The sequence below is a fragment of the Cannabis sativa genome, chromosome 5 (genome assembly GCF_029168945.1).
Source record: "Cannabis sativa cultivar Pink pepper isolate KNU-18-1 chromosome 5, ASM2916894v1, whole genome shotgun sequence".
NCBI lineage: Eukaryota > Viridiplantae > Streptophyta > Magnoliopsida > Rosales > Cannabaceae > Cannabis > Cannabis sativa.
In genome coordinates this window covers 71,505,662-71,519,235 of record NC_083605.1, presented here as the reverse complement: position 1 = coordinate 71,519,235, position 13,574 = coordinate 71,505,662, and the positions used below count along the sequence as shown (strand labels likewise).

General features: G+C 31.0%; 1 protein-coding gene across 1 annotated transcript; it reads left to right on the top strand.

Annotated features, from left to right (window-relative positions):
- Positions 1-3,184: 3,184 nt before the first annotated feature.
- On the top strand, positions 3,185-6,642 carry LOC115716101 (beta-amylase 3, chloroplastic). The gene is made up of 4 exons (XM_030644822.2): positions 3,185-3,854; positions 4,253-4,463; positions 4,671-4,781; positions 5,535-6,642. Exons 1-4 carry the CDS (start codon positions 3,313-3,315, stop codon positions 6,327-6,329), a joined length of 1,659 nt encoding a protein of 552 aa, XP_030500682.2. The 5' UTR covers positions 3,185-3,312; the 3' UTR covers positions 6,330-6,642.
- Positions 6,643-13,574: the final 6,932 nt, after the last annotated feature.

Below are 13,574 nucleotides of genomic sequence, written 5' to 3'. Positions count from 1 at the left end.
ACGCCGTAGATCAAAAGAGTAGCGAGCCGAGTTTCCTTGGTTGGCATAGTGTAGACTTTCATGATCTGGAAGGGTGCCATTAGAAATAGGTCCCCCAACAAATATATTTTCATACCTACCATTTAATTACATTCAAATACAATTAGTAACTCAATTTACTAATTAAGAATGATAATATGGAGAGTTATAATACAAAGTTTGTTTTTATCATCTTTTAAGAATTTGCAACTTCATTTATGCTCAAACTATGTAAAAGTTTCAGCTGAGTTTATACCCGTACTTTAGAGAAAATTAGACTTTATATCTTTTTTATATTGTACTCTTTTATTTTTATCCTTTTTTTTAAAGTCTATTACTTTTACCTCTTTTTTTAAAAATTGTACTAATTTTGTCATTTTCACTTTAAGATACTCTCCATGTAACTCTCTTATGTCAGGACATTTTGGGTACAATATATATAAAAAGAGGTATGTTTCAATTAAAAAAAAATAAAAATAAATTTAATTAATTGATTAATAAAAGAGGCATTTTTCAACTTACCCTCGTATTTTATGGGTATAGAACATAGAAAATTAGTAATTAGGTAATTAAATAAAGGGTATTTTTATTTTTACACTTCAAAACAATTTTTTTTTTTTTTGCATTTCTACGAAATTTTACATAAAAACTCTTATTGCAACTAGCGCTGCAACTTAAATTGTAACCAAAAATCATATAGAAACCCCTAGTACAACTAACGCTGCAACCACTTTATAAACTCAAACCGTAAATTTAAAAAAAAAATTAAAAAAAAATAGTATATAGAATAATTCACCTTAAAAAAATTGTTGCTAGTCCTCTTCATTAATTAATATATAATAGTCAAATAAATAATAATTGTGCATTTCACACGTGTGAATGATGAAGATTTTGTGTTGGAGACTATTCCATTCAAAAAATAAATAAAATAAAATAGAGAAAATATTGTTGATTAGTAGTAAGGCAGCGTAAAATATGGAATAAGTTATATGTGAATACGTAGATATCCCCAATTAAGCACATGGCATCTGTATTGCTCTTCAGTTTTTTCAACTGTATATTAGAAAAATACAAAAAATAAAAATTATAGAGTGATTCTATAATACAATTCTTTAAAATTTTCACATTTAGAAAAAAAAATTTAGTCTAATTTTTTTATATATATTTATGTACGTTATAACTATTTAAGATATTTTACAAAATTTTGAGAAATTCGAAATAATTTGCAATATAAAAAATAATGTCTAAATAGTCTATTATACAAGCGTATAAAATAAAATAGTCACGCGTGCAATACATTATTTGAACGTAATTTTCGGAGTGTTAAACTTTTCAGAATTCTTAAAATTTTACAGGAAGTCTTAAATAATTATAATTTACAAGACCATGAAAAAATAATTTGACTAAAAAATTATTTCGGTTACTAAAAGGAATAAAGATGTATAAATACATTCTTTTTTAAATGGGTGTATTATAGAATTTTTTAAATTATATATATATGACAATAAATAAAATAACAATAAAAAGAATTACAATATATTATAAATCACTGTAGCATGCAAATATTGATTTATTCAGGTCATTACTGATAGTGAAATACCAATTGATAAATTGACAGTAATTAAAGACTTTGGGTCCAAGGAGAAGAGTTTTCTCTCTTATCTTCATCAACTCACCAAAACCAAGAATATATTTATTTTTATTAAAGATTTTAAGATCCACATAAATAAATGAATGAATAGAGATAAAAGAACATATATAAGTGTGTAATCAAAGAGAACCAAGCTCTTATTGTGGGGTTTTAGTATTCTTGTATATAATGGTGGCTAAACAAAAACCACCCATTAATTATCACCCTCCAAAATTCATCAATATGTATAAATATTTTATATACTGAGATCTAAAGAGTTTACACTAGCTATACAGTTTTTCTTAAGTTATTATATTACATTATATGGGACCTGGTTAAACTAATAGCGATATTAACACATAGAAAACTGCTAGCACCACTAGTACCCTTTAGCATTTCTCTTTTTCTTATTGTATTGTAAATTTTTTATTAATTACACTCCGAAATAATATCAGATCAAAGATATATATGTCTTATATACCAATCAAAAGTATATGCACTTTCATCAAGGATATTATTTTATATACTACCGACCAAAGCAATAATTAATTTATAAACACCTAACTATATATAATATATAATATGATATTCTCAAAAATATATAGATATATAATATGTTAATAAAAAAACTATGTACATAATATATAGTTTTGGGAGATGATGAGAAAAAGGAATACCGACATAACAAATTCATAATATATGTAATATTGAAGCTTGAGCTTCTATATGCTAAACAAAATTCATCAAGATGTTTCGTTTTTTTTAGAAGAACTTTTAGTAACAATTTTTCACTATAAGATGTTAGTTTCTTTAAATGAAGGAATATCTACATTGTATTAATCAATTAAAAATTATATATTTTTTAAAATAAATGGTAACACTAATATCAAAATTTTCTAAAGTAGGGTTATGTACTTTTGTATTTATTAGTAGGGATAAATCTCTTTTTGTTACATATAGAGATTATAACTTAATTTTTTATATATAAAATATAACTATGTACATTGTAGTTTAACTGATATTCCACATGTTTTCCAATAATATACAATATTAAAAATAAAATAGAATACTAAAACCCCACAAGTACTTGAACTCTTGTACTAAATAAAATAGAATAATTTTTTAAACTCTCTCATCGTAAATTATTCAAAAAAAAAAAGTGAAATGCCAATTAATTATCACTATTGTAGGGCATCACATTGGGAAAAAAAAAGTTGAAATTTCTCTAAATGTCAAAAATGTAAATATTCATATTAGTTGGTAGGCAGAAAAGTAATACACTTATTATAATTACCTCCTAATAATATATATTTATAAAGAGAGAAAAAAAAAACATATAGAATAGAACAAAATAAACCATTCAATTAAATTGAAATTTATGATAAGAAAGAAGGGGTAGAAAGAAATACCTATAACCGCGTGAATAGAAAGACTTATTGACAAAGAAAAGGTATGCTGACTGATTTGGATTAATGTATATGCACTTTTTCTCTTTTATTAAACTATAGAACCCACCAATGTTGTCTCCTTCATCATGGACCACAATTACAACTAAACCTTTTTCCTTTTTTCTTTTCTTTTTCTATAAATAAAACCACACAAACATCTTACCATTAATCCAATCAAATCCCACTTCTCTTTTTTCATTCTCTCCAAAAAAAATTATGGCTTTAACATTACGTTCATCAACTTCTTTTCTTAGTCCTAAGGACACCATAGGCTTGAAAACACCAAATCATGAGTTGTTTTCTTCAAGCTCAATTTGCTTTGGTCAAACCAAGCCCATTAGAGCAAAGAATAATTCAATAATCCAAGCAACAACTACTCATCATCAAATCTCTCATGAAACTGTTTTCACAAGTGTAGAGAATAAGCACCACCATGCATTTACTTCTTCATCACCTCATGCTACCAAACATGACACAAGAGTGCCTGTTTTTGTTATGCTTCCATTGGACACAGTGGGCCATGGAGGGCACTTGAACAAGCCAAGAGCCATGAATGCAAGTCTCATGGCCTTGAAGAGTGCAGGAGTTGAAGGAATCATGGTTGATGCTTGGTGGGGTTTGGTTGAGAAAGAAGGACCTCTTAAGTACAATTGGGAAGGATATGCTGAGCTTGTTCAAATGGCTCAAAAGCTTGGCTTGAAGCTTCAAGTTGTTATGTCTTTTCATCAATGTGGTGGAAATGTTGGAGACTCTTGCAGGTAATAATATGACCTTTTCAATCCATTTATCTTAAAGGGTATTCAAATTTTCAATCAATTTTGATTAGACAACGGCTAATTAGATCAAACAAGCAAAGTCTAGTGTTAATAGAAAACAGAGTACTCCTTTACATGAAAAGGTATAGGGACTATTAGTGTTACTTGAAAGGGTATTGAAACTAATTAATAATACTACTACACAAATGAATAAGAATCAATGAATGAAATAAGAAAAAATTAGGATTATTCCTATTAGAGTTTGGTCCTGACTCGAAGAGTGTATTCCGATACAATTATTATTGTATCATTCTCCACCACACTTCTCAATTCTTAAGCATAAGCAATTAGCCATAGTTATGAATTTTGTGTTGAACCATATTGGTGTTGTGATTTTTCAGTATTCCTCTACCTCCATGGGTGCTTGAAGAGATTAGCAAGAACCCAGATATTGTTTACACAGACAGATCAGGAAGGAGAAATCCAGAGTACATCTCTTTAGGATGTGATGCAATGCCTATTCTCAGAGGAAGAACCCCAATTCAAGTCTATTCAGATTTCATGAGGAGTTTTCGTGACAGATTCAGTGATTATTTGGGCGATGTTGTTGTGGTAAGAACATTCCCAACTAACAATTGTTTGATTCTATTTTCTTTTTTTAGAGAATCTTACCAAACATAATTTTTATCCAATTACCAAAACACTATCACGGATTAAATTTGATTCAAAGTTATTACATCAAACATAGGATTAGACACATACATAATAATAATCTTGGGAATAATTTATTTATTTATTTATTTATTTATTTATTTACAGGAAGTTCAAGTAGGAATGGGTCCTTGTGGTGAGCTGAGATACCCATCTTATCCAGAAAGCAATGGAACTTGGAGGTTTCCTGGAATAGGAGAATTTCAATGCTATGACAAGGTATTTTTCAATAAAAACAAAGACCTCTTTCATTTCATCATTAATATTATAATGTCATTACAAACTAGTCTTATTCATTAGAAGCATTTTTATGCATTGCTCAATCCTAAACAAGTTCTGTATTTTTATTTTGGGATATTTTAATAATTATCCAAAATAAATTACATAGATCTACAATATATTCAATATTTTTACAGATTTGAAGTTTTTTTTTTTTTACAAACATACGAATGGTTGTTTTAATTAGGGTAAATATAATTTTCGATCCCGTGTTTTGCAAATATTATTAGTTAGATTTTTTGTTTTGTTAAATGATAAAATGGATTTTGTATTTTGTAAAATAGTACAAATAGGATCTTGAACTGATTTTTTGTCAAAATAAACCTTAATAATAATTCGATTTAGAGATGTTATGGCAAAACTGGTTACATTTTCTGTATCTGTTCGTGCTATAAATTGTCTTCAAATTAGTTATATTAAAAAAAAAATAGTCAAAAATTGGGCTCAAAATTCTATTTTTACTATTTTAAAAAATATAAGATCCATTTTATCATTTGACAAAATAGAGAATCTAATTAATAACTTTTACAAAATACATGGTCCAGAATCGTATTTACCCCTTTAACTACTATGATGTTTGTACAATAATTTCATGTTTACAATATTTTGTTTTCAGTAAAAATGTAGGAAAAAAAAAAGTGTATCATTTTAAGTATTTTGTGTAAAAATCTCATTTATGTTCATGTCATGCAGTATATGAGAGCTTCATTACAAGCATCAGCATTAGGTATTGGTAAGAAAGATTGGGGAAAAAGTGGACCACATGACACAGCCAAATACAGCCAATTCCCTGAAGAATCAGAGTTTTTCAAAAGAGATGGAACTTGGAACACTGATTATGGTCAATTCTTCCTTGAATGGTACTCCAAAAAATTGTTGGCTCATGGTGATGACATCTTAGCAGCTGCACAAGGAGTATTCCGAGGCACGGGAGCAAAACTATCCGGGAAAATAGCAGGGATACACTGGCACTACAATACAAGATCACACGCGGCGGAATTAACTGCAGGCTATTACAACACCAGACACCAAGATGGTTACCTTCCAATAGCACAAATGTTTGGGAGACATGATGCTGTGTTTAACTTCACTTGTATGGAAATGAAAGACGGGGAACAACCCGAACACGCGAATTGCTCACCGGAAGGATTAGTTAGACAAGTGAAAAGGGCTACTAAGTTGGCTAGAGTTGAACTTGCTGGTGAGAATGCATTGGAGAGGTATGATTCTAGTGCATTTGGACAAGTTTTGAACACAAGTAGGTCAGATTCTGGTAATGCCTTGTGTGCATTTACATATCTAAGAATGAACAAGAGATTGTTTGAGCCAGAAAATTGGAGAAATTTGGTTGAATTTGTGAGGAACATGTCTGAAGGTGGTAGGCATAAAAGAATTTGTGAGGAGTTTGATTTTAGTGGGAGTGAGCTTTATGTTGGACTTGTTAAAGCTAATTGTGTCAATAAAGCAAAGGAGGCTGCTCTTGTGTAGATTATTATGTTCATGTATAAAAAACAAAGAGAGCATAGATTAGTGTGTTACTATATATAATAGAGAAGTGTATAGCATGAGATACAAGGCAGAAATACATATATTTTGCATTTATAACCAATAACTCAGAAAGTTTCTTGGGATTACTAGAAAAGCAATGTTATTGTGTATAAATTACATTTTATTCTGGTCAATATTTGTGTATTATTCATAGAATTCTCTGACATAAACAATGCAAGTTCATATTTCTATGAGTTGTTGATTTTGTTCACTTTTGAATTAGTTCAATTATAACAAGTAATATTTCCTTTGATCTTTGATCTTTTCAAGGCTATTTTCATTAGACTAACTCAGCATCACATTTTGCATTTTCCTTGGTTCATCATTGTTGTTCTCCTTCTAAAAAAATTAAGATGAGCAATAATAGTTGGTAAATGATCTTTTGAAAAACTTTTCATGCTACCACGTGGCAATTCTACAGCTACAATAAACTTCATATCCTTAAATATTATATTGGACTTTTTATTGAAAAGAAAAACTATTATTTAGTGAGTTTTTAATCAAATATTAATCAATACCATTTTCAAATTTTGTAAAAATTATTGAGTGAACTCTTTATTTTGTTAAATGATAAATTAGACCTTATATTTTTTAAAATATTACTAAATAGTACCGTAAATTGATTTTTTGTCATAATTAAACTTAGTAATAACTTGATGTAGTGTTATGACAAAACTGATTATGTTTTTTACATTTCTTTGTGTCAAGAATTATCTTTAAGTTGGTTATATTAAAAAAAAATATATTAAAATTAAGCTCAGGATCTTATTTATACCATTTTAGAAAATTCAAAATTTATTTTATTATTTGACAAAACATATAGTCCAACAATAATTCTTGCAAAATATAGTCCAAAATAGTATTAACCACCCTCCTTATTAGTATAGGCTTAATCATAACTTATTATCTATAATATAAACAGTGTCAGCTCTAAGAACAGAGTCAGGGTTAGAGCTCTCATATAATAAGGCTCACAATTTTCAAAAGCATTTTTGCTTTTTAAAAACATTATTTTTATACAAAAATTTGAAAAATAACAAAAAAAAAAATTATTGGGCCTCAACCATATCAGAACCATGATAAAATTTGTTTTGATTGAAAACACATTGTTGTAATAAATTGTTATACACATACTTCGAGCAAATAGGTCTAGTTGCACCACACGTGTACAACAAAGAGAATAAATTAACTCGATTAATTTAAAAGTCAAGATATAACTAGCTTCATTTTAGTATGAAGCTCATACATGTTCTTCTCAGAATAAAGTAACATTTGCAATATTAAACGCAAGACACTAAACATGTTCCTAACATATAACTAAAGATGCTAAGTTTGTCAAGGCATTTAAGAATATTCATTAACGTTGAGAGGCTTAACTTGCTTAAGCTTGCTCATGTTCATCAATAAAATCAGTTTGCTATTTGAGGAATACTTACCTGAGGCATGCATCCAAAGGTTGACAAATTTTCCAAGGACCTTACATCAAATAATCAAGTGTTTCGGCAATCGTATGTTACAGAATATAAAGAGTACGTTAAATAGGACGGTTATTTTATTTTGAAAACAATTACATGTTATTTTCTGCCTAAAAATATATGAATTTGGGGAATATCCACATTTCATAACTGTTGTACAGATTAGATCAAAAATAACTAATATCTTACTTCTATAAATAGCAGTGATCACATTATAAAAGGGATGACCAATTTTCTAACTTAGAGGAAATTCTATCAAATTGTATATGTAACTGAAATTTCGTATTTTAATATTCCCAGTTTGATTATTTAATTAAATGATTAATTAAATGCGGAATAATAAAGCGAGTATCGAAAACAGCTTTTACGTAGTTACGAATGCAACTCTGTAACTCCGAGAGAAACCTTAAAAACAAACAGTGCATAAAAGTAAAAACACACAAGATTTTTGTACGTGGTTTCAACAATCCTTTCAGATTGTTACTAGTCCACGGGGCCACGCCCAGAGATAAGATTCATTAGATCGGTATCAAAAATACAAAGTAATTGACTTATGCATAAATAGACTCCCTCTTATTGTATGCCGCAAGCTTGATGTATTCCACCTACTAACCGAATCTTGATAAAACTCCAAGAGCTCGAACTCCCTTCGATCACCTTGAAGAGTGCTTGAATCCTCCCGATTCAAGGCTTAAAGGCTATCTCCCGAAAGCCTATACAACCATCTCCCGAAGGTTGTGTGCTTGTATCATCCCGATGCAAGACTTCAAAAGCAATCTCCCGAAAGCTTGTAAATACCTTCTCCCGAAGGTGCACTGATGTTCTTCTTCGTTGTAGACTTGAATACAGACTCAAGACAATACAAACAACAAATAAACAGAGTAAGAGTAGAACAACTCTTCTCTACAAAACAAAGACACTCTTTTCTTAAGATATGAAAGTGATAAAAGAGTTTAACAAAACAAAGACACTCTTTCCTTAAGATATGAATATAATTCTAAGTGTATGAAAGAGATGCAAAACCTAGCAGCTATAAGATGTATTTATAATGAATATACATCTCATAGACAGCTTACATTCGGTCTGAACAAGACCTCAACCCACTAGAAACTTCCCTAAAATAATTCTTCAATCAGTCCAGGAATTTCCGTTTCTGTACCTACAGAATCGTGGGCAGTAACTACAACTTTCCTTTTATAGAAAAGGAAACTTCAAGAAACCTGATCTTAGAAAATGGGAAACTCAACACAAGATCAGAATAACAGCTGGTTAGCAAAGAATCAATGTGTAATCAAAACTTACCATATTTACCTCAATTTCCATAAATAGGAAAGCTAGACAACTTTCCTTCCAAGTTTAGATATACACAAATAGGGTAACCATATTAAACACTCCAGCCGAAATACACATTAAATAATAAAATATTTTTGTCAATTAAATATGCCAAAAATGGAATTAACAATCTCCCCCTTTGGCACTTTGATTGACAAAATATTTTATTATGAGAAAACCTGCATCAAGTGTTAGAAACCAAAGCAAATAGCTTTTTAAAGATACAAGAGTATAGAAAATACTCCCCTTGCATGAAAGCTCTCTAACACATAAAACAATTAACTTTTTTTGGACGGAAAAGCTTGCAAACCGATAACACAACAACTTTTTAAACGGAAAAGTGCAAAACCACAAACAAGACAACTCCCCCTAAAAACAAGGATCCAGAGTTGTAACACATAATCCAAAAAAAAATAAGTACTACTCCCCCTTTTTGTCTATCAAGGAGCCAAAGATAGCAAAAACCATGAACAATGTCATAATAGTTTAAGCATTCACAAATAAAAAGCAAGAGATAGAGAATTGAACCACTTATTCATCATCATTGGGTCGGAAGTATTTCATGATGTTGTCCATCTTCCTGAGAAGCAAGGCTTGACTTGTCGCTATTCTCCCTAAACACAAGTTGAATTCACCCATTTTTGTAGAAGCAGAAGCAGCAACAGGTTCAACAGTAACACCAAGGGAAGCAAGGTTGTAAGTCGACTTTCAAGCTTTGGTCTTCGACTTTCTGGCAGATTTCATCGGAGCAGAAGACGAACCAGAAGCTCCGGTTGCTGGTGCAGGCGGCGCAGGCGGGGTGACCGGAGAAGCAGAAGCAGAGCCACGAGAGGGCTTCTTGGACGATTGGGCATTCTTAGTTTTGGCCATTTTCCTTTGAAAACCCTAGAACACAAGCACTCTTACACTTTGAAAAAAGTTAGACATTTGAGAGAGAAAAAAAATAGAAAGAGAAGAGAGAGTGGTGATCGTGGGTTAATGGGTAGTTGAGCATATATAGCATTTGATTTTACTTACCCAAAATAAGAAAAATAATTGAAAAGGAAAGTAACCTCCTTACCTTTGACTCACGTGTGGAGAGAAAAAAAGGAAACCAAAAAAGGTTTTTCAAAATTTGGTCAATGTTTCCTTAAATGGAAAAAGAAAACCAAAAATCCCCACAAAATTTAAGAATTTAAAAACCCTTACCAAAACCGAAATAGCCACCAAAAAGACCAAATCTCCACAAAATAAAGGAAACATTCTAAATAAATAAATACAATTAAAACATGTTTCCATAAAATGAAAAACTAAAAAAAAAAAAAATGTACAAGGATTCGAAAAAAAATTTCGAAAAGAAAAAATATGCCCCCCTTTTTCTTTTATTTTTTCAAAAAATGCCCCCCAAAGAAAAATTGCAAATAAAGAACAAGAGAACACACCAAGACACAAAAAGCACTAATCACCACTTAAGAGCAAAAATTGTGTCTAAGAACGTAATGAAACATAACAAAAAAATAACAAAATTTTTTAACAAAGCTCACTTGACAACTCGATCACGAACCCCTTTTTTTTTTTTTTTTGATTAAAAGACAGAAAAATAAAATAACCTTGATATTTTTGCAACTAGAATTCACAATGTCCATTTGTCTTTGTCCCTGATGAAAAAATCAAACTCATAAGAATAATCAGAAATTATTTTATCAAACTAATGAAGTAATAGAATGAGGTCATACCGGTTCACAGGAAAAATTGACTCCATCACCAAGAATATTAAAGCACATCAAACAGTATGTAATAGCTTTATAACACCATTTTCGAGAATAAACAAATTTTTACCACAAACTGTGTCAAGCATTAGTGTGTGAAAGTGTAAGCAGGGAACATTGCCCAATTTGTCAAAAAGACTTTTTCTGATAAATTGTACCCATAGGAGACGCTGTCACACTACCTCAATGGTAGCCCTTTTCAATGGTAGCGTATCTTCTACATAACTCCTAATTACATAGTTCCAACTTACTCAGAGATGGCTTTCACACATTGAGATAGGTAGCTCTATTCATCCAATGGAGCTTGAACACACATTTTTTGAACAACATTATTCGAAAATGGTAGCTTACATAACACTGTTTGATGAACCTGAATATTCCTGGGAGGAGTGAACAATTTTCCTGACAAACCTGTATGACATCATAACATTACAACATTAGCAATAAAATAATGACTGAAATTCTTATAAGGTTGAAATTTTCTTCTAGGACAAAGACAAGACATTATGAACTCTAAGACAACTCAAATATCAAGGATTATGAAAAACAAAAGCATTAAACAGTACAAACCCCTAAGGATTTCCTTAGAGAAATAAATCGGATCGAGTCAAGAGCTTTAGTAAAAATATCTGCAATTTGTTTGCTAGTTTCAACATATTCTAAGACAAGAATTTTATTTTCCACAAGCTCTCTAATAAAGTGATGACGAATGTCTATGTGCTTTGTGCGAGAGTGTTGAACAGGATTCTTAGAAATGTTTATAGCACTAGTGTTATCACAGAAGATGGTTAAAGTTTTCAAATCAAACCCATAATCAGCCATCATTTGTTTCATCCATAACAATTGGGTACAACAACTACCCGCCGCAATGTACTCAGCCTCAGCTGTGGACAGAGAGATTGAGTTTTGCTTCTTGCTATGCCATGAAACCAGATTGTTTCCAAGATAGAAACATCCACCACTAGTACTTTTTCTATCATCTGCATTACCTGCCCAATCAGCATCACTAAAGCAAACAAGGTTAGAATTAGTGTCTTTTGAAAACCAAATCCCAAAATCAATAGTGCTATTTACATAGCGAATGATTCTTTTTACAGCAGAAAGATGGGATTCCATGGGATTTGCCTGATATCGTGCACAAACACCAACACTATAACAAATGTCAGGACGACTAACAGTAAGATAAAGCAAACTACCTATCATACTTCGATACAAAGTTTGATCTACCTTTACTCCTTGTTCATCTTTGCTTAATTTCAAAGTTGTGCTCATGGGAGTGTTGGTATGTTTGGCTTTCTCAAGACCAAACTTTTTCACCAAATTCTTTGCATACTTGCTTTGAGCGACAAAAGTTCCCTCATCTGATTGCTTCACTTGAAGACCGAGAAAATAAGTGAGATCACCTACCATACTCATTTCGAACTCCTTTTGCATTTGGGAAACAAAAACCTGCACTTCAGAGTTAGAAGTAGTTCCAAAAACAAGATCATCAACATATGAAAGAATAATATCAAATTGAATGTGTGTGATGAACTGTGTTTTAATAACATTTCCTTTTCTATAACCATGAGAGTGTAAAAACTCAGATAGACGCTCATACCAAGCACGGGGTGCTTGTTTCATGCCATACAAAGCCTTGTCTAAAACATGATCAAGAAGGTGGGAATCCTTAATCGCTCCATTTTGTTGTGGGATTTTAGGAGCAGAAAGATTATGAAAAATACCACAAGATTTACAGAATTTACCATACACAGTATTTTCAAAATCTTTTCCATGATTACTCTTACCACGAACTATCTTACCAATGTTGCAATCTTTTTGAACTTTTAATTTCAAGCAAAGATACTTAAGAACATCAAAAGTATCAATGTTTTCTCTAAAAAATTCTACCCATGAAAACCAAGAGAAATCATCAACACACATAAAAATATACCTCTTACCATTCAAGCTTTCAACCTGGATTGGACCCATTAAGTCCATATGTAGGAGTTCGAGAACTCTGGAAGTATTCACATCAGAAACACTCTTATGAGAAATTTTCAATTGCTTACCAAGCTGACATGGTCCACATTTTCCCAAAGACTCCTTACCTAATTTAGGTAATCCTCGAACAATTCCTGCATTAGACAATCTCCTCAGATTTTTAAAATGAATATGACCAAGTTTTTCATGCCATAAATCGGTGGTGTTATCAATAACCGAATGACAAGTAGCATAGGTAGTGATGGTGTAACAGTTATCATTAAATCTGAACCCTTGCAAGACAATTTCATCAAGAATATTATACACATAACAATGATTGCTATCAAAGCTCACAGTATAATCCTGATCACAAATTTGACTAATGCTAAGAAGATTAGCTTTTAGTCCATCAACCAACATGACATTCTTCAGTCTAGGAAGCCCTTCGAAATTGAGGGTTCCTATCCCTATGACTTTTCCAACAAGACCGTTACCAAAAGTAACTTCTTCACACTGCATTGGTCTAATGTTCTCAAGAAATTCTTTTTCACCTGTCATGTGTCTAGAACAACCACTATCAAAATACCACATGTTAGAAGCAGCAGTTTTAAAACAAGTAGAACCTACCAAGCATTTGTTTTTGACAACCCATTTTTGTTTTTGTAAAA